This window comes from Oncorhynchus nerka, linkage group LG18 (genome assembly GCF_034236695.1).
Source record: "Oncorhynchus nerka isolate Pitt River linkage group LG18, Oner_Uvic_2.0, whole genome shotgun sequence".
NCBI lineage: Eukaryota > Metazoa > Chordata > Actinopteri > Salmoniformes > Salmonidae > Oncorhynchus > Oncorhynchus nerka.
Window position 1 is genome coordinate 75,410,053 of NC_088413.1, and position 26,518 is coordinate 75,436,570.

The following is a 26,518-nucleotide window of genomic DNA, read 5'->3' on the forward strand; positions in this document are numbered from 1 at the left end:
CAGACCTTAATCCCATTGAGAACTTGTGGTCAATCCTCAAGAGGCAGGTGGACAAACAAAAACCCACAAATTCTGACAAACTCCAAGCATTGATTATGCCAGAATGGGCTGACATCAGTCAGGATGTGGCCCAGAAGTGAATTGACAGCATGCCAGGGTGGATTGCAGAGGTCTTGAAAAAGAAGGGTCAACACGGCAAATATGGACTCTTTGCATCAACTTCATGTAATTGTCAATAAAAGCCTTTGGCACTTATGAAATGCTTGTAATTATACTTCAGTATTCCATAGTAACATCTGACAAAAATATCTAGAGACACAGAAGCAGAAAACTTTGTGGAAAGTAATATTTGTGTCATTCTCAAAACTTTTGGCCACGAACTGTATGTAAACTTCTGACTTCAACTGTATTTCCCATGCCAATGAAGCCCTTTGAATTGAGAGAGAGAGCGTGAGAGAGAAGAGAGAGAGAGAGGAAGAGAGACTAGTGCCTAGTGTTCTTCGTACCCGAAAGCGTTCCTCCCAGGGGCGCTGTAGTAGCTGGATCATCTGCAGTGGGATGCCCTGCTCCAAGATGGCTGTGATACCACCTGCCCTTTTACTGTCCTCACAGTGGCCTCAGAGCTACAGGGGGAAATAGGTTATACTGCACTATCAGGAGAGAATTATGAGAAAGCAGCATAACTGTTTCAACACGTTCTCAGGACAAACCAGCAAAATGTGCTCTATTACTTTGGTCTGTTACAGTTAATAACTGTTTTATTTGATTTATTTAACCTTTATTTAACTAGGCAAGTCAGTTAAGAACAAATTCTTATTTACAATTGAATTTCTTTTTTATTTTATTTTTACCTTTTAACCTTTTACCTTTATTTTACTAACGAACGGCACCTCAGTACCTCCAGGCTCTGATCAGGCCCTACACCCAAACAAGGGCACTGCGTTCATCCACCTCTGGCCTGCTCGCCTCCCTACCACTGAGGAAGTACAGTTCCCGCGCAGCCCAGTCAAAACTGTTCGCTGCTCTGGCCCCCAATGGTGGAACAAACTCCCTCACGACGCCAGGACAGCGGAGTCAATCACCACCTTCCGGAGACACCTGAAACCCCACCTCTTTCAGGAATACCTAGGATAGGATAAAGTAATCCTTCTCACCCCCCCCCCCTTAAAAGATTTAGATGCACTATTGTAAAGTGGCTGTTCCACTGGATGTCTTAAGGTGAACGCACCAATTTGTAAGTCGCTCTGGATAAGAGCGTCTGCTAAATGACTTAAATGTAAATGTACTAGGCAAGTCAGTTAAGAACACGTTCTTATTTTCAATGCCGGCCTGGGAACAGTGGGTTAACTGCCTGTTCAGGGGCAGAACGACAGATTTGTACCTTGTCAGCTCGGGGGGTTGAACTCGCAACCTTCCGGTTACTAGTCCACGCTGCCGCCCCTGAAGGCCTACACAGGCCTAACCCAAACGACACTGGGCCAATTGTGCGCCGCTCTATGGGACTCACAATCACGGCGTGTTGTGATACAACCTGGATTCGAACCAGGGTGTCTGCAGTGACACCTCAAGCACTGAGATGCAGTACTTTATACCGCTGCACCACCCTTGAGCCAAGTGTGTTCATTAAGGTAGTCATCACAGTAGCCTACAACTACAGTTACGACTGCTTACAATCACATTGCAAATTAGACTGTAATGGATTGATTAAATAGACTTGGTGGATTTTTAGAGCAATGGGCAGAGTAGCCAACAGAGGGACACTGTATCTCCTCCAGCTGCTGATGCAGAACTGAGAGCCAAGGTCAAGAGAGGTTCAAGAGGAAATACATTAGGAAGGTCCTGCAGATGCACATTGAGGCTTTTCATCCATTTTACACATGCATCAGAGCATAATAGACATAGAGAAGGGGATAGCTCCTTAAATAGGCAACTAAGTCACACTGATGGGCTTGAGGTTTCTAGTTTTCTAACACTGTAGGTCATGTTTTTTTTTAAGGCGGGGCTATGTTGTGTGTTTGTGTAAGCCTCTGACACCTTGATTTGTCGATACCCCCTGGATATCAATAAAGTTATATTCTATTCCTTAGGCCATTTATGTATTTATTCAATTAATACCCTTTTCACGTACCTTGATGATGTTTGGATGTTGCAGTTTCTGCAGCAAAACTATTTTTATTTTATTTTTTTCAGTTTGAAAGACAGGACCTTGTGACAGCCCGAGGAGTCTTTAAAATCTGCGAGACATCTCCCCATGTCAGTTCCTTTGTCGTACACAGTCTTCAAAGCAACAGAATGTCCCTCCGATAGCACAAATTTGAGCACTATTTTGGTATAACCCGAACCAAGGATATTCACAGCTTTCATATCAGCAAGCTGATCACAGACAATATGATCCTTATTCGTTCTAATAGATTCAATGGAAACTTCACTCTCCTTCTCGAAACTAATATCCAAATTATTACTTTCAAATGATTGATTCATCCAACAACCTCTCTGCCCTAGAATAGATGAAGAAAGGGAGGATTTCCTTGCGCCTTTTGTTGAGTTCATGAACTAATGCGTTATGGTCCTGTAACAGTATAACTTTAAACCGTGCCCTCGCCCATACCCGGGCGCGAATCAGGGACCCTCTGCACACATCAACAACAGTCACCCACAAAGCATCGTTACCCATCGCTCCACAAAAGCCGCGGCCCTTGCAGAGCAAAGGGGAACTACTACTTCAAGGTCTCAGAGCAAGAGACGTCACCGATTGAAACGCTATTTAGCGCACACCACCGCTTACTAGCTAGCTATTTCACATCCGTTACACTCCATAACAAAATCGTCCTCAAGAGTTCCATTGGTAAATTTAAGTTTATGAACTCTGAAGTGCCAACTGTTCATAAAAAAATGTTAAAGAAAAGAGCAGAATATATAAAAGTGTTGCGGTGCAAAGAGGGCTGCGCATTGTGGACAGGTCTTTCAACCGTTGTAGGAAAACACACCAAAAGCTGTCAATTCAACCGGATGATAGATCTACTTTGTGGTCGTGGTCAGAGAGAAAGCAAGGTTGAACTCATTGATTTTACCTCTTGAGGCACGCCCACCAGAAAGAAGCGCGTCTTCCCGTAAAATCACGCCCCTGTGTTAGCTGATGCAGTGTTTTCACAAGTAAAATGGTTTAAATCAGGGATGGGCAACTGTTGGCCTGCGGGTAGCATAACACCCTCAGATCAATTTCCACCAAAAACAAATTGAACTCAATCGGGGTCTCAATTTACTGTTGCAAATGATAATAGTAGAATACACAAGGTGCAATTTCGATATTTGGTTGTGCATCAGCAGTTTTTATCATGTTGTGTAAGTCACTGATTGTCAGTCAATTAGCCATGTCAGCAATTTTTTATTTATTGCTAAATTCATTTATCATGATCGAATTACCGGCTGGTGGTCCCTCAGATATCACATTAAAAACTGCAAACATTTCTCTCTGCCCAATGGCAAAACAATAATAATTGGTGGGGGCCCACACCCTCATCAAAGTTGTTCATCTCTGGTTAAATGTGTTTTTATACATATATATATTTTTTACCTTTTGTTTAACTAGGCAAGTCAGTTAAGATCCAACTCTTATTTACAATGACGGCCTGCATGCCAAACCCAGACGACGCTGGGGGAATTGTGCCCCCTATGGGACTCCCAATCACGGCCGGATGTGATACAGCCAAGATGCATAAACCTAATTCAAGAATTACAGGAGAGAATTTTTCTTTTACAGAATATTCAAGTTCATATTCTTCCTAAACATTTACAACTTTGTCACTCTGTAGACTTTCCTCTCACACACATGTGCATATAGCAGACACTGTTATCCAGAGACACTCTTACCCAGAGACACTGTTACCCAGAGACACTGTTATCCAGAGACACTGTTATCCAGAGACACTCTTACCCGGAGACACTGTTACCCAGAGACACTGTTATCCAGAGACACTGTTATCCAGAGACACTGTTATCCAGAGACACTGTTATCCAGAGAAACTCTTGTTCAGAGACACTGTTATCCAGAGACACTGTTATCCAGAGAAACTCTTGTTCAGGGACACTGTTATCCAGAGACACTCTTGTTTAGAGACACTGTTATCCAGAGACACTCTTGTTTAGAGACACTCATATTCAGAGTGACTTACAGTACTGCATCCCTCTTTAAGATAGCTAGGTGAGACAATAACATATCACAATCGTAGCAAGTTTATTTTCCCTCAACAATGTAGTTATTAGCAAAGTCAGGGCTAGTAAGAAAAGACAGTTGCATGGTTTAATTTGACCAGTAGTGACTAGTAGTCTATCAGTAGGCCTACCCAGTATAGTGACTAGTAGTCTATCAGTAGCATACCCAGCATAGTGACTAGTAGTCTATCAGCAGGCCTACCCAGTATAGTGATTAGTAGTCTATCAGTAGCATACCCAGTATAGTGACTAGTAGTCTATCAGTAGTCCTACCCAGTATAGTGACTAGGAGTCTGTCAGTAGTCCTACCCAGTATAGTGACTAGTAGTCTATCAGTAGACCAACCCAGTATAGTGACTAGTAGTCTATCAGTAGCATACCCAGTATAGTGACTAGTAGTCTATCAGTAGCATACCCAGTAGTGACTAGTAGTCTAAGTGTAATATATCTCATACAGGTGGGATTCACTTGGCATGTTATTAAATTAATTAATTTGGAAAAGAGATTAGGAGAGTCTAGGCCCTTCAAATTCTAATCTGGACCTTGAAGTCAGTTCCATTGCTTTTTGTACATTCTTTCCCTGCAATTCAGGGGACTGATTTACAACTGGGAGACCAGGTGGGTGATTCCCCTGGAATCAGAGAATGATTTAGAAATGGGACACCAGGTGGGTGATTCCCCTGTAATCAGAGACTGATTTACAACTGGGACACCAGGTGGGTGATTCCCCTGTAATCAGAGACTGGTTTACAACTGGGACACCAGGTGGGTGATTCCCCTGTAATCAGAGACTGGTTTACAACTGGGACACCAGGTGGGTGATTCCCCTGTAATCAGAGACTGATTTACAACTGGGACACCAGGTGGGTGATTCCCCTGTAATCAGAGACTGATTAAGAACTAGGAAACCAGGTGGGTGCAATTAATGATCAGGTAGAAGAGAAAACCAGCAGTACTTCAGAGCTCCAGGGTAGGATTTGAATACCTCTGGTCTAGACTGAAAATACCTTTGTTAGTGACTAGTACATTTACATTGAACATAACAGTTTGATGATTGTCAGTCTAAACAAAACAAAAAAAGGTCAAATGAGATTTTGTAAGAACTTTTTTTTTTTACACATAAAAATCAACATGTTATTTCATTGTGAGATAAGATAGGTAAACATCCTCATGCAGATGGATGGAGTAACCATAGCAACACATCTTCCTAGTCTGTTTTTTAAATAGCACCATGCACAAAATTCATCAGCAAAATGGCATTCTCTTCTTACGGATACAAGGGCAGAGGAATAATAGCTAGCCAACTGTCAGTGCCAGGTAAAATGAACTGGAACTATACTTGGATGAAATCCCTTCAGTTCTGCATGCAATTACTTTAACTAACTATATGTCTAATGGTATTAAAAATGGAACAGTTGAATTATTAACCATTACTCTCTATCCTAGACTGAAGGTCAGATGTGATGATTCATTGTGAAATATTGTTCACAGTTCACACTTCCCTTACTGAAATATAAAATATATCTTGTTGCTCTTGGGAACAATCATCACAATTCTCATAGCATGCCTTTTAATAATACTCCTGGCGCTTTATCTTCCTATCTCGTGTTCATAAGCAACATCTTGCCTTTGGGAACCTCTTGTATCCCTTATTAGGGAAATCTTTCCGCTCCGTCTTGAGCTGTATCCAGGACATAAATAAACCATTTTCACTCGCATCACTACTCACTGAGAAGAAATCTGCCACAGGAAATTACCATGGGTGTCGTTTCAGGTCCAACCTTAATACAGAGTAGACAAAGCTATAGGCGGGCTGAGGCTGTAGCGACATTAGCCTCAACGCTTCATGATCAACCCTCACAGCTTATTTACAGACTGAATGTACAGTAGATACAGTACAATATAGATGCTAAACCCAGTGTTAAATCTGTCATGTGAAAATCCAATGGCAATGGGCAGATTGAAGCTCATTCTGAGTACTGTGCATCTGTAAGGCCTACTTACAGTGCCTTGCGAAAGTATTCGGCCCCCTTGAACTTTGCGACCTTTTGCCACATTTCAGGCTTCAAACATAAAGATATAAAACTGTATTTTTTTGTGAAGAATCAACAACAAGTGGGACACAATCATGAAGTGGAACGACATTTATTGGATATTTCAAACTTTTTTAACAAATCAAAAACTGAAAAATTGGGTGTGCAAAATTATTCAGCCCCTTTACTTTCAGTGCAGCAAACTCTCTCCAGAAGTTCAGTGAGGATCTCTGAATGATCCAATGTTGACCTAAATGACTAATGATGATAAATACAATCCACCTGTGTGTAATCAAGTCTCCGTATAAATGCACCTGCACTGTGATAGTCTCAGAGGTCCGTTAAAAGCGCAGAGAGCATCATGAAGAACAAGGAACACACCAGGTAGGTCCGAGATACTGTTGTGAAGAAATTTAAAGCCGGATTTGGATACAAAAAGATTTCCCAAGCTTTAAACATCCCAAGGAGCACTGTGCAAGCGATAATATTGAAATGGAAGGAGTATCAGACCACTGCAAATCTACCAAGACCTGGCCGTCCCTCTAAACTTTCAGCTCATACAAGGAGAAGACTGATCAGAGATGCAGCCAAGAGGCCCATGATCACTCTGGATGAACTGCAGAGATCTACAGCTGAGGTGGGAGACTCTGTCCATAGGACAACAATCAGTCAGTCGTATATTGCACAAATCTGGCCTTTATGGAAGAGTGGCAAGAAGAAAGCCATTTCTTAAAGATATCCATAAAAAGTGTCGTTTAAAGTTTGCCACAAGCCACCTGGGAGACACACCAAACATGTGGAAGAAGGTGCTCTGGTCAGATGAAACCAAAATTGAACTTTTTGGCAACAATGCAAAACGTTATGTTTGGCGTAAAAGCAACACAGTTCATCACCCTGAACACACCATCCCCACTGTCAAACATGGTGGTGGCAGCATCATGGTTTGGGCCTGCTTTTCTTCAGCAGGGACAGGGAAGATGGTTAAAATTGATGGGAAGATGGATGGAGCCAAATACAGGACCATTCTGGAAGAAAACCTGATGGAGTCTGCAAAAGACCTGAGACTGGGACGGAGATTTGTCTTCCAACAAGACAATGATCCAAAACATAAAGCAAAATCTACAATGGAATGGTTCAAATATAAACATATCCAGGTGTTAGAATGGCCAAGTCAAAGTCCAGATCTGAATCCAATCGAGAATCTGTGGAAAGAACTGAAAACTGCTGTTCACAAATGCTCTCCATCCAACCTCACTGAGCTCGAGCTGTTTTGCAAGGAGGAATGGGAAAAAATGTCAGTCTCTCGATGTGCAAAACTGATAGAGACATACCCGAAGCGACTTACAGCTGTAATCGCAGCAAAAGGTGGCGCTACAAAGTATTAACTTAAGGGGGCTGAATAATTTTGCACGCCCAATTTTTCAGTTTTTGATTTGTTAAAAAAGTTTGAAATATCCAATAAATGTCGTTCCACTTCATGATTGTGTCCCACTTGTTGTTGATTCTTCACAAAAAAATACAGTTTTATATCTTTATGTTTGAAGCCTGAAATGTGGCAAAAAGTCGCAAAGTTCAAGGGGGCCGAATACTTTCGCAAGGCACTGTAAGTATCTTGTCATATAGACTACTCGAACTTGCATAGATTTATCTTAAGAGCGAAATGCCACGTTTAAAATATTATTAAGTCAATAACCTCAGAATTTCTTTGGAGCTAATTGATTGTTTCTCGAAAGAAAGAAAAAGGAACTGTTTGGAACATGTACATCTAAATGTGAGATACATCAATGGGCTCTTGACATAATATGCTACTCTGTAGGCATATTTAAAATGTTATAGTCAAAACTAAAATCGCTAGCTAACAAAAAAAAGTAATGGTTTCTCTAGAAAAGGAACTGCTTGCATCTAAATCAAATGTTTTGACACATAGGCAAGTTATTGATAAAGGATGATTTCAGACTGTGTCCCTGTGGCAGAATACGTTGGTATTTTCAACCATTTTTTCCAATGGTTGCCTCTGAGTGTAAAAAAAAGAAAAAAACACACCATTGTTTTCCTCCAGCCAATACTAATGGGATCAGTGATGACGACGAGGTGTCTGCATTATGATTCATATGTAGACACAAACCAGCTGGCGTGCCACTGATCATTCACCAGAGGAGCCTGCAGGATGTCTTTATGAAGAGTAACCGAAGGAGGAGCAGACTCGCTCCCTCTCGGGTCCCAGGTGCAATTTCTGTCTGCATTAAAAGAACAGCAGAGTGTTAATCAGCAGAAGAGCGTCGTCACCTGATGCCTACAGTGACGGTAAATTAGGTAACGGCTCTAAAATATGAGCTGGAGCTAAACTTTAATTAATGGAGTACTGTAATTCTATTTGGAAGCAAAACTAAGAGTATTTCCCAAATCTAACCCTCTGGGGCCACAATAATAAATACAACAAATAGGTGTATCTTATTTAGTCTTCTGTATTGTATTTAAACCAAAACGGCGTAATATAACGATTGGTTCGGCCAATCTAATCTAAAATGATAGTTGCCCGTTATATAGTCTAGTTATTTGACAATACAAACATTTCGCTACACCAGCAATAAGATCTGCTAAATATGTGGATGTTACCAATAAAATTTGATTTGATACTGTATTATTCACAATAAATTATTCAGACTTACAGATGCATGACATTCTGCCAGCTTTCTATATAAAGGTAAATAATATATTTAAGAAGAGGAGAAAAATGTAACAGATATTGTTTTGAATAGCGGGCTACGCACGAATCAAAACAATGCAGGCAATATCTTCGATACATTGTATCCGTGTCATACTGTATAGGCCAGCACCACCCTCAATTGAACAGCGCCCGTGCTATTCACGGTCATCTAAACTTCTCCTCAACAGCAGAAGAGCTCATCACAACACGTCGACCAATAGCAAACCAGGCTTTAGCAGATAGGTTACTCAAACATACATCCATCCATCCATCCATCCCTTTTGCCGTTGTACAATAGAACCGATCTTACTATTCCAAGTAGTAAACACGAGGCTGAATCCCTTAATTTTCCAGTTGGAAATTTCCGACAGGAGAAAAGTAACTGATAGAATGGATACTTGCTCTATCACCGATGAGCGCGCAGACGCTATAGTCATGGATTCGCCAAGAACTGAAAGACCTGCAAGGGAGACATTTCAAAGGTACGTAGCCTTTCGTTCTCTGTTCACCTCAAAGAAAAAGAACGGTGTTTGTCTAGTCGGCTGTTAAATTATTCCTCTGCATCATTAAATATACATTTGTATTGGTGTTTTGTCCAGCCATTATTGCCGTTATGTCAGTGTAGGCTATATCAATCTGTCTGTCAATGAATATCAATGTTATTTGTATTTGTAAGCACTTGATGACCACAGCAAAACATTTTATGGATTTCTCAGAGTCCTATTCTTCAATATTGTATTTATTATAATGTACAAATGTGCCACTGCTTACATGAATTGTACATCAAGAGCAGACTAAACAGGAAGAAGTCCATCTTTCATTTACTCGTTTGTTTTTGGTGGGTGAGAGATACATTGATTTGTATTTGTAAAATGTGTTCTCAAATGCTGTACAATAGCAGCCAATCTCTCCCCAGAGTATGTTTAATTGAAATGTTATAGTCCAGTAACAGGTTGAGTGTGGCAGTCAATTCACCCAATCCACAATTAACATTCACTTCAATAGGCAATCTCCCGGGATCCAGAGATATCTGGTATTCCTCAGCTACACACTCACTCTGTGCTCTCCCAAGTCAGCATAATGCAGATATGCATACGACATTGCTGACACAATAGCCTACTGTAGGGTCGGCCCAGGGGAAACCACAAATCCACTGGGCAAAACTCCACCGTGCCAGTTTTTTGATAGATAACTAATAGTCACTATATTGCCCCTGCTTTAGTTTAGCCGTCAACATTGGAATACACTATATATACAAAAGTATGTGGAAACTCCCCTCAAATTAGTGGATTTGGCTATTTCAGCCACACCCGTTGCTGACAGGTGTATTAAATCGAGCACCCAGCCATGTAATCTCCATAGACAAACATTGGCAGTAGAATGGCCTTACTGAAGAGCTCAGTGACTTTCAATGTGGTACCATCACAAGATGCCACCTTTCCACCAAGTCAGTTCATCAAATTTCTGGCCTGCTTCCCCGTTCAACTGTCAGTGCTGTTATTGTGAAGTGGAAACGTCTAGGAGCAACAACGGCTCAGCCGCAAAGTGGTAAGCCACACAAGCTCACAGAACAGGACCGCAGAGTGCTGAAAAATCATCTGTTCTCGGTTGCAACACTCACTACTGAGTTCCAAACTGCCTCTAGAAGCAACGTCAGCACAATAACTGTTAATCTAGAGCTTCACGAAATGGGTTTCCATGGCTGAGCAGCCGCACACAAAAAAAAAACTTGGTGCCATTGGACTATGGAGCAGTGGAGATGCCTTTTCTGGATCCGAATGCATAGTGCTAACTGTAAAGTTTGGTGGAGGAGGAATAATGATCTGGGGCTGTTTTTCAATGTTCGGGCTAGGCCTCTTAGTTCCAGTGAAGGAAAATCTTAATGCTACAGCGTACAATGACATTCTAGATGATTCTGTTTCCAACTTTGTGGCAACAGTTTGGGGAAGGCTCTTTCCTGTTTCAGTATGACAATGCCCCCATGCACAAAGTGAGATCCATACAGAAATGGTTTGTCGTGATCAGTGTGACTGGCCTGCACAGAGCCCTGACCTCAACCCCATCAAACACTTTTGGGATGAAATGGAATGCCGACTGCAAGCTAGTCCTAATCGCCCAATATCATTGTCCGACCTCACTAATGCTCTTGTGGCTGAATGGAAGCAAGTCCCCACAGCAATGTTCCAACATCTAGTGAAAAGCCTTCCCAGAAGAGTGGAGGCTGTTATAGCAGGAAAGGGGGGACCAACTCCATATTAAAGCCCATGCTTTTGGAATGAGATGTTTGACGAGACGGTGTCCACATACTTTTGGTCTGCAGTGTATTACAGTACTTCATGTAATAGCTATGGTTAGATACAAATAATTCTCTCAACATACTGATGAATTGGTTTGACTTGTGGATTAGGGAACTATTGGATAAACACTTAAACACAATTAACAGGGAATAATACTAATGTCCGGTTTCTCCAACACAGATTAAAACTAGTCCTGCAGTCCAGCACCAGGCCTAATTTGTGCCTGGGTAACTGGCCCTAAATGTTCTACGTAGAAGTATTTTTGTTGAGATTTGTGCTATCGGTGCATCTTGGGAGGTTACGAATAGGAAGGTCAATAAAGGGATAATGTGAGATTCTGTCAGATTAACCATTTTTATATGTCTGTCTGCAGTATGAAGGAATTTAGAGTTAGTTTCGCAAGCTAATGTTAATTAACTAGCATTAGTGCAATGACTGCAATTACCTTTATTTAACTAGGCAAGTCAGTTAAGAACAAATTCTTATTTTCAATGACGGCCTAGGAACTGCCTGTTCGACAGATTTGTACCTTGTCAGCTCGGGGGTTTGAACTTGCAACCTTCCGGTTACTAGTCCAACGCTCTAACCACTAGGCCACCCTGCCGCCCCAGAATCTTGTGGTATCTCTTTCAGTCAGCCAACAAACAAAATGACCGGCCCCGCTGGCCGCCAGTTGGGCAACTCTGCTTTAAGTTAATATTCAACGTTTTTTTTCTTCTCCAGAGGTCACCGAGGACAAGAAAGCTGAGCATCATAGACCATGTGTCTGCCATATGGAAAGATGAGCATTATAGACCATGTGTCTGCCATATGGGAAGATGAGCATTATAGACCATGTGTCTGCCATATGGAAATATGAGCATTATAGACCATGTGTCTGCCATATGGGAAGATGAGAATTATAGACCATGTGTCTGCCATATGGGAAGATGAGCATCATAGACCATGTGTCTGCCATATGGGAAGATGAGCATTATAGACCATGTGTCTGCCATATGGGAAGATGAGCATCATAGACCATGTGTCTGCCATATGGAAAATTGTGTTTCATAATGCAAAAAAAAAAAAAACTACAATGAACAGAAATAGAAACGCAGTATGTAAAGTGTTGGTCCCATGTTTCATAAGCTGAAAGAAAATATCCCAGAAATGTTCCATTAAAGCACAAAAAGCTTATTTCTCTCAAATTTTGTGTACAGATTTGTTTACATCCCTGTTAGTGAGCATTTCTTCTTTGCCAAGATAATCCATCCACCTGACAGGTGTGGCATATCAAGAAGCTGATTAAACAGCATGATCATTACACAGGTGCACCTTATGCTGGGGACAATAAAATGCCACTCTAAAATGTGCAGTTTTGTCACACAACACAATGCCACAGGATCCCCAATGGGTGGGCCTTGCGCCGAAGTGGCTGCGCCCCTGCCCAGTCATGTGAAATCCATAGATTAGGGCCTAATGAATTTATTTAAATGGACTGATTTTCTTATATGAAACTGTGACTCAGTAAAATCATCAAAATTGTTGCGTTTATATTTTTGTTCAGTATATTGGTCAGAAAAGGCACATACAAATACTTTTCTGTCCTTTTCATAACGATAAGCCAGACTCCTGTTATTGACACTGGAGGAGGGAGTGACAAAGCTGGAAGTAATAGTTGAAAGATCCTGTTGTCAGTGTACATCTCTTGCACAACTCTATGCAGTGCCTTTCCAAAACTGTTTATTTTTGCAAATGCATAGAGCTGTTACATACTGGTCTTGATTAATGATAAAAAATAAAATAAATTTTGTCCTACTTGATACATGTACAAGTGTGTATTAAAACACTTGTGAATTGCAGATGTTTTTTGTTTTTTTGCATATCCCACTCTCCCTGATGATATGCAACCACTGACACTCAGGTACCCTTGTCAAACTTCCCCATGATGCATCAGATGCCTGCTTACTCATTATCCAACAAAACCCAACCACAACAATCAATATTCAATTCTGCATGAGAAGTACCAAATGCATCATAATAATTAGGCGAGTGGTTAAATGATCTTAAACCAAGAGAGTGGTTAAATGATGTGAAACCAAGAGAGTGGTTAAATGATGTGAAACCAAGAGAGTGTTTAAATGATGTGAAACCAAGAGAGTGGTTAAATGATGTGAAACCAAGAGAGTGGTTAAATGATGTGAAACCAAGAGAGTGGTTAAATGATGTGAAACCAAGAGAGTGTTTAAATGATGTGAAACCAAGAGAGTGGTTAAATGATGTGAAACCAAGAGAGTGGTTAAATGATGTGAAACCAAGAGAGTGGTTACATGATGTAAAACCAAGAGAGTGGTTAAATGATGTAAATCCAAGAGAGTGGTTAAATGATGTGATACCAAAGAGAGTGGTTAAATGATGTGAAACCAAGAGAGTGGTTTAATGATGTGAAACCAAGAGAGTGGTTAAATGATGTGAAACCTAGTAAGCAGAGAATCCCACTTCGGACACCAATGTATTTCTGCATGTTACTCCACATCTTACACACCTTAAGATAACATGGTGGGAGATCATGAACGTTTTGCTATGGTGTACGCTACTACTGAACACGACCCCCCCTGGTACATCGTGTCGGTTCAAACAAAGGACAAAAACTGAGATGGTTCCCTCATGAACAACGTGCTTGCTAATTCCATCTCCATAAAATCATTAAACAGGCCACCAGTGGTACTACGGGGGGCCAAACATGAAAGCACCTTTAGACCTAAATACGAGGTAATATCAACGTTTAGCAAAATGCACAGCGCTGTTCCACCGAGGGTGGTGCTGGCCGACAGTATGACACGAATGCAATGTAGCAGAGTATCAGCATAGTTTTAACACCCTGTTTAGACTGAAATACAATGTCATATCAACCTTTGATAGAACGTTTCCCATGTCAAATCATATCTGAGAGATTGGCAATATCTCAGGCGATTGTTGTTTGATTACGTAGCTTGCATGCAGGGGGGCTCGTAACGCCCAGCTGGAGGTATTTTTTGTAACTGCTCTGTTCGATAATGAACTGGATCCACTAATTGCCTAGCTTTGCAAGCATGACCTAGCTCTATTAAAAGTGGTCAATGAGAAGCAGTGAATACCAGAGTTTACCACTGCAGTAACAGTCCTAAGGAGTGCAGTGGGCAGCACCTGCTGCTAGCACAGAAGCTCCACTGCAGTAACACAGTCCTAAGGAGTGCAGTGGGCAGCACCTGCTGCTAGCACAGAAGCCCCACTGCAGTAACACAGTCCTAAGGAGTGCAGTGGGCAGCACCTGCTGCTAGCACAGAAGCCCCACTGCAGTAACACAGTCCTAAGGAGTGCAGTGGGCAGCACCTGCTGCTAGCACAGAAGCCCCACTGCAGTAACACAGTCCTAAGGAGTGCAGTGGGCAACACCTGCTGCTAGCACAGAAGCCCCACTGCAGTAACACAGTCCTAAGGAGTGCAGTGGGCAACACCTGCTGCTAGCACAGAAGCCCCACTGCAGTAACACAGTCCTAAGGAGTGCAGTGGGCAGCACCTGCTGCTAGCACAGAAGCCCCACTGCAGTAACACAGTCCTAAGGAGTGCAGTGGGCAGCACAGAAGCCCCCATCATGCTGCCGTCAGTACTCTGCGCAGCTTGTGATGTGTTGGCTGAGGGGTACATGGCAACTTCTAATTGGACAGCAAATAAATAGTGCTTTCACCTGAGTAAGTTCAGAAGTAAGCTGGTGACGCATCAGCCAACCAACAGCAACATATTTTTTCTCCCTGCCAAAAATGGTCATCTTGACAGGGTGATTTGAGTTGAACCACTACGAAGGTTTGAGAAATTGACTCCACTCTTTTAAGAGACCGATACATCTTTAGACACTTTTAAAAAATATATTAATACAGCTACATTTTGAAATGCCCAATGGCACACAGTCGAGTTGTGATGAATTTGCTGCCCACCTATCTCTCCCCCGGTGGTTGGAAATGCAAATAAAGCCCTCAAGTACTGCTCTCTGTTTACTTACCCCGTCGCCTTGGCGATGAGGTGATGGGGATCAAAGAAGTGGCGTCTCAGTCCACCCAGACGACCAGGTCTGGAAAAACAACCCATAACGTCATTTGACCCTTTAATTGGAGTCAGATTGAAATTAGACTGTGCACATAAATGTCTGGTTGTCCCCCACAATGAAATCGAGGAGGGAACTGTGGATATGTTTCCGTTTTTCACCAGCAATATCTCAGACAGCACTGGGCCAATTTTGACTAAACTTGGGTGAATGATGGATGAGTCTTGCCATCGAGATCTGGCATTTTTTGTTAAATTGCACTGATTGGCCCAAGGCGGGAGCTATAGTAATGAACTGAAATGTATTAGTCACATGCGATATCCCAATTGGCCCAAGGCGGGAGCTATAGTAATGAACTGAAATGTATTAGTCACATGCGATATCTCAATTGGCCCAAGGGGGGAGCTATAGTAATGAACTGAAATGTATTAGTCACATGCGATATCTCAATTGGCCCAAGGGGGGAGCTATAGTAATGAACTGAAATGTATTAGTCACATGCGATATCTCAATTGGCCCAAGGCGGGAGCTATAGTAATGAACTGAAATGTATTAGTCACATGCGATATCTCAATTGGCCCAAGGCGGGAGCTATAGTAATGAACTGAAATGTATTAGTCACATGCGATATCTCAATTGGCCCAAGGGGGGAGCTATAGTAATGAACTGAAATGTATTAGTCACATGCGATATCTCAATTGGCCCAAGGGGGGAGCTATAGTAATGAACTGAAATGTATTAGTCACATGCGATATCTCAATTGGCCCAAGGGGGGAGCTATAGTAATGAACTGAAATGTATTAGTCACATGCGATATCTCAATTGGCCCAAGGGGGGAGCTATAGTAATGAACTGAAATGTATTAGTCACATGCGATATCTCAATTGGCCCAAGGGGGAGCTATAGTAATGAACTGAAATGTATTAGTCACATGCGATATCTCAATTGGCCCAAGGGGGAGCTATAGTAATGAACTGAAATGTATTAGTCACATGCGATATCTCAATTGGCCCAAGGGGGAGCTATAGTAATGAACTGAAATGTATTAGTCACATGCGATATCTCAATTGGCCCAAGGGGGAGCTATAGTAATGAACTGAAATGTATTAGTCACATGCGATATCTCAATTGGCCCAAGGGGGAGCTATAGTAATGAACTGAAATGTATTAGTCACATGCGATATCTCAATTGGCCCAAGGGGGGAGCTATAGTAATGAACTGAAATGTATTAGTCACATGCGATATCTCAATTGGCCCAAGGGGGGAGCTATAGTAATGAACTGAAATGTATTAGTCACATGCGATATCTCAATTGGCCCAAGGGGGGAGCTATAGTAATGAACTGAAATGTATTAGTCACATGCGATATCTCAATTGGCCCAAGGGGGGAGCTATAGTAATGAACTGAAATGTATTAGTCACATGCGATATCTCAATTGGCCCAAGGGGGGAGCTATAGTAATGAACTGAAATGTATTAGTCACATGCGATATCTCAATTGGCCCAAGGCGGGACGTTGCATCATTCGTTGGGGGATGACATGTTTACTGTTGCCTTGTTTAATTCAGTCATACTATAGAGCCTATACTACTACTACTACTATAGAGCCTATACTACTACTACTACTACTATAGAGCCTATACTACTACTACTACTACTATAGAGCCTATACTACTACTACTACTACTATAGAGCCTATACTACTACTACTACTATAGAGCCTATACTACTACTACTACTATAGAGCCTATACTACTACTACTACTATAGAGCCTATACTACTACTACTACTATAGAGCCTATACTACTACTACTACTATAGAGCCTATACTACTACTACTACTACTACAGAGCCTATACTACTACTACTACTATAGAGCCTATACTACGACTACTACTATAGAGCCTATACTACTACTACTACTATAGAGCCTATACTACTACTACTACTATAGAGCCTATACTACTACTACTACTATAGAGCCTATACTACTACTACTACTATAGAGCCTATACTACTACTATAGAGCCTATACTACTACTACTACTACTATAGAGCCTATACTACTACTACTACTATAGAGCCTATACTACTACTACTACTACTATAGAGCCTATACTACTACTACTACTACTATAGAGCCTATACTACTACTACTACTATAGAGCCTATACTACTACTACTACTACTATAGAGCCTATACTACTACTACTACTATAGAGCCTATACTACTACTACTACTACTATAGAGCCTATACTACTACTACTACTACTATAGAGCCTATACTACTACTACTACTACTATAGAGCCTATACTACTACTACTACTACTATAGAGCCTATACTACTACTACTACTACTATAGAGCCTATACTACTACTACTACTATTATAGAGCCTATACTACTACTACTACTATTATAGAGCCTATACTACTACTACTATAGAGCCTATACTACTACTACTACTACTATAGAGCCTATACTACTACTACTACTATAGAGCCTATACTACTACTACTACTACTATAGAGCCTATACTACTACTACTACTATAGAGCCTATACTACTACTACTACTACTATAGAGCCTATACTACTACTACTACTACTATAGAGCCTATACTACTACTACTACTACTATAGAGCCTATACTACTACTACTACTACTATAGAGCCTATACTACTACTACTACTACTATAGAGCCTATACTACTACTACTACTACTATAGAGCCTATACTACTACTACTACTACTATAGAGCCTATACTACTACTACTACTATAGAGCCTATACTACTACTACTACTACTATAGAGCCTATACTACTACTACTACTATAGAGCCTATACTACTACTACTACTATAGAGCCTATACTACTACTACTACTATAGAGCCTATACTACTACTACTACTATAGAGCCTATACTACTACTACTACTATAGAGCCTATACTACTACTACTACTATAGAGCCTATACTACTACTACTACTACTATAGAGCCTATACTACTACTACTACTACTACTATAGAGCCTATACTACTACTACTACTACTACTATAGAGCCTATACTACTACTACTACTACTACTATTATAGAGCCTATACTACTACTACTACTACTACTATAGAGCCTATACTACTACTACTACTACTATAGAGCCTATACTACTACTACTACTACTATAGAGCCTATACTACTACTACTACTATAGAGCCTATACTACTACTACTACTATAGAGCCTATACTACTACTACTACTATAGAGCCTATACTACTACTACTACTATAGAGCCTATACTACTACTACTACTATAGAGCCTATACTACTACTACTACTATAGAGCCTATACTACTACTACTACTATAGAGCCTATACTACTACTACTACTATAGAGCCTATACTACTACTACTACTATAGAGCCTATACTACTACTACTACTATAGAGCCCGCAAACTCAACTCTGGACCCCGAAGTCAGTTCCACTGCCTTGTTTAATTCAGTCATACTATTGAGCCCGCAAACTCAACTCTGGACCCCGAAGTCAGTTCCACTGCATTTTTTCATTGTTCCCCTCTAATTAGACCTGGGACACGAGGTGGGTGCAATTAATTATCAGGTAGAACAGAAAACCAGCAGTCTCCGAACCTCGTAGGTTCAGAGTTGAACACCCCTGCTATAGAGTATTGTAATAACGGGCATCCAATACTACTTACAGTTCAGTAAATAGGGATTCCGATTTATAAACGTTACTTGTCATTAGGCCTAACGCAATTACTAATAGTGGTTAACGTAGTCAGCTCTCTCTCGCTGATAATCAGCAGAGTTTCATTGTGTATAGTCTATGTCCTGTTCTTTAGAGAAAACATGAGGAAGAAAAGCACATAACTTTTAACCCATAACATCTGTGCAATGTACTTCTTCCATAAACAGGAGTCATTCTTCATCAGATCCACTGCGGTCTCCATCAACAGGACTCTCGGTTTGGATGTTGAAACACAGACAGGGCAGATGGAGCATCTCTTGGACTAATTGGGCCTTCGAGCAACGAAACAACACTTTAGATGTCATTCCTTACCTAATTCATTTGGTTTGCCAAATTGGGTTTCAAGCAACAACGCAACAATACATTGGAAGTCACCCCTTACGCGATTCATTAGGTTTACCTACTCAAGGCTTAGTACTGTTGCACCCGGGGAAGCCGCTGAGCTGAAACATTGATTATCGAAAATTCTGGTGTACATTTGACAATGACAAACACTGCAACCGTAGGGGTTATAAATAAATACACTTTCCCCCCCTCTGTCTTTTCACAGTGAGATACCGGAGGTGTCACTGTGTCCTCCTGACAGTGTGTGCCCGGAGGCCCAGGCCACTCGGATCCAAACCGAAGGGGACCAGTCTGACAGCTGCAGCCTCCCCAGACCCTCCTCCTCCACCTCCTCCCAGCTCTACCACCAAGTCTCCCAGGGATGCACCTACCATTCACAGCAGCACCGACAATGTCACTGTTGTGGCCATCACAAGCCAATCAAAGGCAAAGCCTGTCTGGAGTCGCATCCAATCACTGTGGGTCCTCCTCACACCGACTGCTCGACAAGCGCTGTCAAGACGGGTCGCAGCTGCAGCCCCTCCCATGTTCCTTCCTGTCACAACGCTGTCCGCTGCCACTGGCTGCACGGTTCCCATGACGGCGGTGGCACCCAGAAGTCCAAACAGCATCATGTGGTCACAGTCAGGTCTGTATTCCGTATGCTGTACACAAGCATAATTATCATGCAAAAATTATAAAAAGGTCAATGACGCAGAATTATTTGTCTATTTTAGGGATGACGGACTCTACTGGATCCCTAGAAAGTCAGTATCCACGACAACTAGATGATTGTGTAACAGCAAAATGACCTACAATTTCCATTGCATCCTTAATGTGCACAGTGCATGGCAGTAATTAGGACAAAAATATATTTTTAGTCTTTAATTTAGCTATACAACATGGTTCTAAGCTCAAAATAGTATTTCATTAAGCTATACAACATGGTCGTAAGCTCACAATAGCGTTGCATAACTCAAAATATGAGTACTGGTGAACAATGTTTTGAAATTTAATGTTAAATGTTGTACTTACCTGAAAAATACTTGAACCATGAGACTTTCCTAGCACACCCACCGAGTGAGACACACAGTACAGTCCTTTAACTATGCAAAGCCCGTTAGAGATAAGTGTCACTGAGATCCTCTTTTCCTGTGGCATTTTCTTGACAGTTACTCCCAGGTGGTAGTGAGGTATCCTCTGGCAGTGCTCGTCGGGTGTGCAGCGGCCCTCCTGGGATGTTCCCTAGCCGGCCTGTTGATTGGTCCCCTGCCAGACTTCTCTGACCCGCTCATGGTGAGTGCTTCTCTCTGCAGCACTGTCGCGTTCTCTGCCAACTTCCTGTCAAACCGAATGCTACTGTAAACCCCTTTTGTTTTTAGCTCGTTCCTGCCTCTTGAAAAGCCGCCGTAAATAAAGTAGACCCGGCAGATCTCTCAAAACATTTCATCTTGTCAGCTCAAGAAATACAAGTGTAGCCATATCAGTGCAATTGCAGGTATAATGAACAGTCAAGAATAGTTCAATAAACTAATTGAATTACCATGTGTGTAATAAATGTGTACAGTTACACTCATGGCGATCAACATGTAATGACCATGGCAGAGACCAGGGTAAAAAAAAATCATCTGGAAGAATATTGAAGACAACGCTATATCAATCAACACTGCATGTACAATGTCACTATCAATTTTCAAAGCATCCATTATAGTATGTCACTAAACCTTCGCATCTAAATCAGTCTTTATTCACCTACTGTAGGCCAAACAGTCAGCATTAGGCGTACATATTTCTCATGTAAATGAATTCAGTGCATTGTTTTCCTGCTTTGGCTGTCGTCAGATGTTGTTCCGTTGACTTTGATGTTTTTAATGCAGGGCTTTGAGCCTCGAGGAACATACATCGGGGTGCGACAGTCTGCCTTAGCCAAGCTTCAACAGAACACAGGGCCTGGAAACACACTGTCTCTGATACCGCAACACCTCAAAGACAAGACAGCTGGGAGGTACTGTGCTAAAACCGGAGGAGCTCTCCACCACACACAGAGAGCCCTGCACAAAATGGCTGCCACAACAGAGTAGAACCATGGGACATTGCGTTCACTCAGCCCCAGATTATAATTACTCACTAAAACAGGCTACAATTTGGCATCTTTCAGTACAGAGGCACGATAGAGATGGAACAGGGTTACACTTGCACATGATATAGTATAGCTACGATTAAAAAATGCTGGATAATTGTATAGGGAGTCCATATGTCCATTGTTGCGTGGGGTACTGATTTAGCTATTGCCTGTGTGATTGATATGAATTGTCTAGATGTCTCATGTATAATTTTGTTGTGTTCATGTTTATTTTATGAAGCTATGGAGATGGTAGCGGAGGGGATGCCGGTGGGAGCCAGGAACAGTCGTCCAGGCAACGGTCTAAAAGAATGCTAGACAGGGATTCGGCCCAAGACACATTCCTCTGTGATGCTCCAGGTAGGCTACTAACATGTCTCTCTGCTACTAGAGAAATGTTCCTAAAAATTTAGCAGGAAACATACCCATAATGTATCAATCAAAAATCTGGGTATTGACGAGCTAGTTCATCATTCCAGTGTTCACTTTCAGTTATGAGCAAAACATAAGCAATCCCTCTAGATACAATTTTTGTAAGTGAAGACTGAGGACAGTCTTTGTTCAGGGGTGCCATGTTCTTGACTCCATCTGTGACATCACAGGAGAACGCTACGCTCAGCTTGTCTTCCGCTCTGGAAACTCTGCCAGTCTTTGGAGCCTGAAGGCGATCTACTCCATGTGCGAGATGGAGCAGGCCAGGGTAGGTCTTCGTGCATCTTAAACATCATATATCATATATGCCATATATCCAGCATTACCAACCAGACCACGAAATCAGGGAGCCAACTCAATCAAATACCTTTCTGGGCTACAGAACTTGGCAGGCACTGATAGCGCACATCTTAAAACATTTATATGTATTTGAAAGAGAACAAAAAAAAGTGTTATTGATCCCCATTAGCTGGTAGATGGAAATAAGTTATGTGAAAAGTTACTATAAAATCTGTCCATTTCAATTTACTCTTGTAGTAAAAAGATATATGGAACATCAATTACATTGATTTTGCCATGGGTAGAGGGAGAATACGTCAACAGAAGTGTGTAACTGCCAAACTTCTCTTCACCATGTTTCAGATTCGTTCACAACCCCACTTCCAAGATCTCTGCAAGCAACATATCCGATTGGAAGTGGACGGGGCCATAATCAGGGGCGGATGCTGTCCAAGTTGGTCCCTGGGAAACTACTTGGCACTTCTCAGCAATGCCTCATCCTGTCTCAGCCTGACCTCTGTGCAAGTGTCAGAGAGTCTGAGCCTACTACGCTATTGCGCCCCATACTACCACGATGGAAGGCTGGTGGCATATTGCGCAGAGAGGGGCTCGCAAGGCAACTGTGCATCCGTGCCGACTCGGTGCAAACACTCTCGTGCCGTATTCCAGATATTGCATTACCTGGTTGATAAGGACTTCCTAGGGCCACAGACAATAGAATATCAGGTCCCCTCACTGAAATATAGTCTCCTGTTTCTACCGGTTGAAAAAGGAGATCACTTGATGGAGATATACATGAACAGCCTTGAAGGTCGTGAGCTTACATACAAGAACACTACTATTACAGGAATGGACCTAGGCATCAAGCAAAAGCTTTTCAAGTATTACCTGGCTAGGGACTCTATCTACCCTGTTCTGGCTGTAGTTTCGCTGTTCCTCACCATAGCCCTTTATTTGCAGTCTCTTTTCCTATCAGCTCTGTCTTTAGTTGCAATTGTGGGTTCTCTCTTGACTTCCTATTTCTTCTACAAAGTGGTTTTTCAGCTGACATTCTTCCCTTTCCTCAACTTAGCTTCAGCTTTCATCCTGTTTGGTAGTTGTTCTAACCACGCCTTCACTTTCATTGATTTCTGGAATCTACAACTATCCCAGAATCCACCCGTTTCTCTAGAGATAAGAGTCAATAGAGTTCTCCAAGAGGTTGGATATTTGATATTGGCATCAGGCCTGACTTCTAGTGCCACGTTCTTCTCTGGGTTCCTGAGCAGCATCACGGCAGTCAGATGCTTTGCTGTGTACCTGGGAACGGCTTCCTTAATCTGTACTTTTTCTGCCCTTGCGTGGCTGCCCAGCTCGCTCATATTACGCGAGCGCTACACTGTGCCTGCCTCAGCCTCTGTTACTGCACAGGCATGGAAGCCTTGCTGCACGAAAAATATTGGCGGGTTCTGGGACACAAGCTCACGAAAGCGGTGCCTCTTCACCTTGGGTCAGAAGCTACGAGGGTTGAAACGAGGACTGTCCGACACCTCCAATTTACTTTTCCTAAAAATCCTCCCATGTGGAGTGGTTAAGTTCAGATACATTTGGGTCTGCTGGTTCGCAGTGTTGGCCGCAGGAGGAACATACATCTCAGTTGTAGACCCTGGTATGAGACTACCCACTTTAGACAACAGGGCAACTCAGTTATTCCGCTCTAGCCATCCCTTTGAAAGATATGACGCTGAATATCGCCACCAATTCATGTTTGAACGGCTGGTGAACGGGGAGGACAAGCTCATTACATTGACTCTTGTTTGGGGAGTCATCCCAACCGATAACGGCAATCACTTTGATCCGAAAAGCAACGGATCTTTAGTTATGGATCCAGAGTTTAACATGAGTAGCCCAGGGGCTCAGGTGTGGTTGAGAGACTTGTGCGGAAGAGTTCAAAACCAAAGTTTTTATTTACCGTCATCATCATCATCTGAAAACGAAGGCTCAACAGACAACGTCTGTATTGTCGAGCAACTCATACACTGGGTGTCTATTCGACGATGCTCAGAGAGTGAGGACGCCTTACAGTTTTGCTGCAACAATATTCCCTTTCCTTACCCACCGGGTGTTTTTGAACAATGCCTGAGCATGATGGTGGCCGAGCGGCATGCAGAGGGCTATGTGTCCGAGGTTGGAGGCCTACATTTTGAGGCAGATGGTCGAATAGCAGCCCTGGTAATGGTATTTAGAACTACGCACCGCTATAGCTACAACTTTAGTCACACCACCCTTTTCTATAATGATATTGTGTCATGGTTTAATGGTGAAATGTCTGGGGCACCACTGGGACTAAAGGAAGGGTGGTTTGTGAGCCAGTTGACACTATTTGACTTGCAACAATGTCTAAGCTCAGAAACCCTTGTGGTCACTGGGTTCTCTGTAGCTCTAGCATTTGTCTTGCTTCTTCTGACTACATGGAATATTCCACTGAGTATTTATGGCGCTGCTGCTGTTGGAGGAAGTGTTTTTGTCACCATCGGCCTCCTGGTCCTTCTAGAATGGCAGCTTAGTGGTGTGGAGGCACTCTTCATATCAGCTGCTGCTGGGCTGTCTGTAGACTTTTTAGCCAACTACTGCATATCATATAATTCAGCTCCACACTCTGATAGAATTGGAAGAGTTGCACATTCTCTGAAAAGAATGAGCTGTCCTGTAGCAATAGGATCCGGGGCCTTCTGCTGTGTGGGCATCGCAATGCTCCCTACTACTGCCTTGTTGTTCAGAAAGCTGGGGATTTTCTTATTTCTGGTGAAATGTGTAGCATGTGGATTTGCCACTTTCTTTTTCCAATCCCTATGCTGCTTTTTCGGTCCTCAAAAGAACTGTGGGAAAATAATGTTGCCATGTTCATCTGAACCGGGGACTGAAAGTCTACCCTCCTGCTCAGCAGCAGAACCTAGGTCCTCGACCTGCGCAGCAAACGGAGCTTTTGGAAGATCAAGAGTTCGAAGGAATTTCAATAAAGACGAGGGTAATTACCTTTACCCGAACCATCAGCGTCAAAGACAGCGACAGGTAGAGGGCGGAAGGGAACCCGAGCAGTATGAGCTTCAGCCATTGGCCTGTCAGCTGAGTGACAGCTTTGAGAACAGCACGTGTACTAGTAAGCTCTCCAACAGACCCTCGGTTCTCTCCGATGACATCCAGTTCGGTGGACTGAGTCCCAGGAGGGATGTGGAGAGGAGCAACATTGAGGCAGATAGTGAAGAGCTCTGTGGGAGGCACCACAAAGGCTGTCACCCACCCCCAGCTTTGCAGACCTCTTCCCCATATAAAGAAAACACCCTAAGGCCTGTAGTAGCTCCTCAAGGTGACCTGGCTAAGGAAAGGCTCTTGTGCAAGACGTGCAGAGGACAGTCTTCTGGCATCAAGCACTGGAACGTATCGCTGTCCTCTTCCTCAAGCATGGAGGACACCATCATTAGTCAAACAATAGAAACAATTTACCAGCCGTCCCTCTCAAAGGAAGAGGCCCCTAATAGCACCTTTAAGCATCACCCTCACAAACGCCTCCTGTCATCTCAGAGTTCATTTGACGGGCTAGAGGATTCCAATGAGACTTGCCTGAGTGACATTGAACCTGGACCCTCAAACCAACAGACTTCGATTGAAGCAGAGGGAGAACTGGAACCACAACCAGGGCACCTTAACGGAAAGAGAGACACCCTACGTCTCTCCCTGAGAGAGACCACGTATGAGACAGCCTCTCCGGGGTGTGGGAGGGGCCGTACGAGCCAGAGTGAAGGACCAGTGATGTTGCCAAACAGTAAACCAGATTTGCCTGATGTATGGATCAAACGAGATGGGCAGAGGGAAGATACAAGCTGAATTAGATTTCAAAAGATATGTCTAATCTAAGCATGCAGAAGTGTTCGGTTCATCATCAGTCAGCTTGATTAGCTCAGTCAGAAACGGCAGAATGTTACGTTTGTAATGGATTTACACATTTTGGAAAATTCACAGCTGGACACACACTGGAATTTGGATAATCACTGACCTTTTAGTTATTCAACTGTATTACCCTGATCTATATCCACAGTCTGGATAGATTATTAGACAATAATGTCATTTGAACAAATAATTTCAAAATAAAAAAATGTAGATGTGAGGGAAGGGGCTCTTTTGTTTGAGCTATGTATTCCACGCACCCACCATCAAAACAATACATAAACATGGTGATGGAAGTTACATCACTACAAGTAGATCACAAATTGTGTGTAATTTAAAAAAAAAAACATTTTTGTAAA

The 26,518-nt window shown here is 42.3% G+C and overlaps 1 protein-coding gene and 1 pseudogene across 1 annotated transcript; one reads left to right on the forward strand and one right to left on the reverse strand.

Moving 5' to 3' along the window:
- Positions 1–276: 276 nt before the first annotated feature.
- LOC135561643 (extracellular tyrosine-protein kinase PKDCC-like) lies at positions 277–2,950 on the reverse strand (annotated as a pseudogene).
- Positions 2,951–9,284: 6,334 nt separating this feature from the next.
- Positions 9,285–26,193, forward strand: LOC115146464 (protein dispatched homolog 2-like). Its single transcript, XM_065004349.1, has 8 exons — positions 9,285–9,478; positions 12,994–13,006; positions 19,629–20,051; positions 20,575–20,698; positions 21,280–21,407; positions 21,766–21,884; positions 22,127–22,224; positions 22,599–26,193. Exons 1-8 carry the CDS (start codon positions 9,343–9,345, stop codon positions 26,097–26,099), a joined length of 4,542 nt encoding a protein of 1,513 aa, XP_064860421.1. The 5' UTR covers positions 9,285–9,342; the 3' UTR covers positions 26,100–26,193.
- Positions 26,194–26,518: the final 325 nt, after the last annotated feature.

What these genes read in the sequence shown, in the direction of transcription:
- LOC115146464 (XM_065004349.1), top strand. Translation starts at nt 9,343, where the DNA reads ATGGATACTTGCTCTATCACCGATGAGCGCGCAGACGCTATAGTCATG. An exon ending in CATCATGTGGTCACAGTCAG is followed by an intron (nt 20,052 to 20,574) that starts GTCTGTATTCCG and finishes TTTTCTTGACAG; the next exon opens with TTACTCCCAGGTGGTAGTGA. An exon ending in AAAGACAAGACAGCTGGGAG is followed by an intron (nt 21,408 to 21,765) that starts GTACTGTGCTAA and finishes TATTTTATGAAG; the next exon opens with CTATGGAGATGGTAGCGGAG.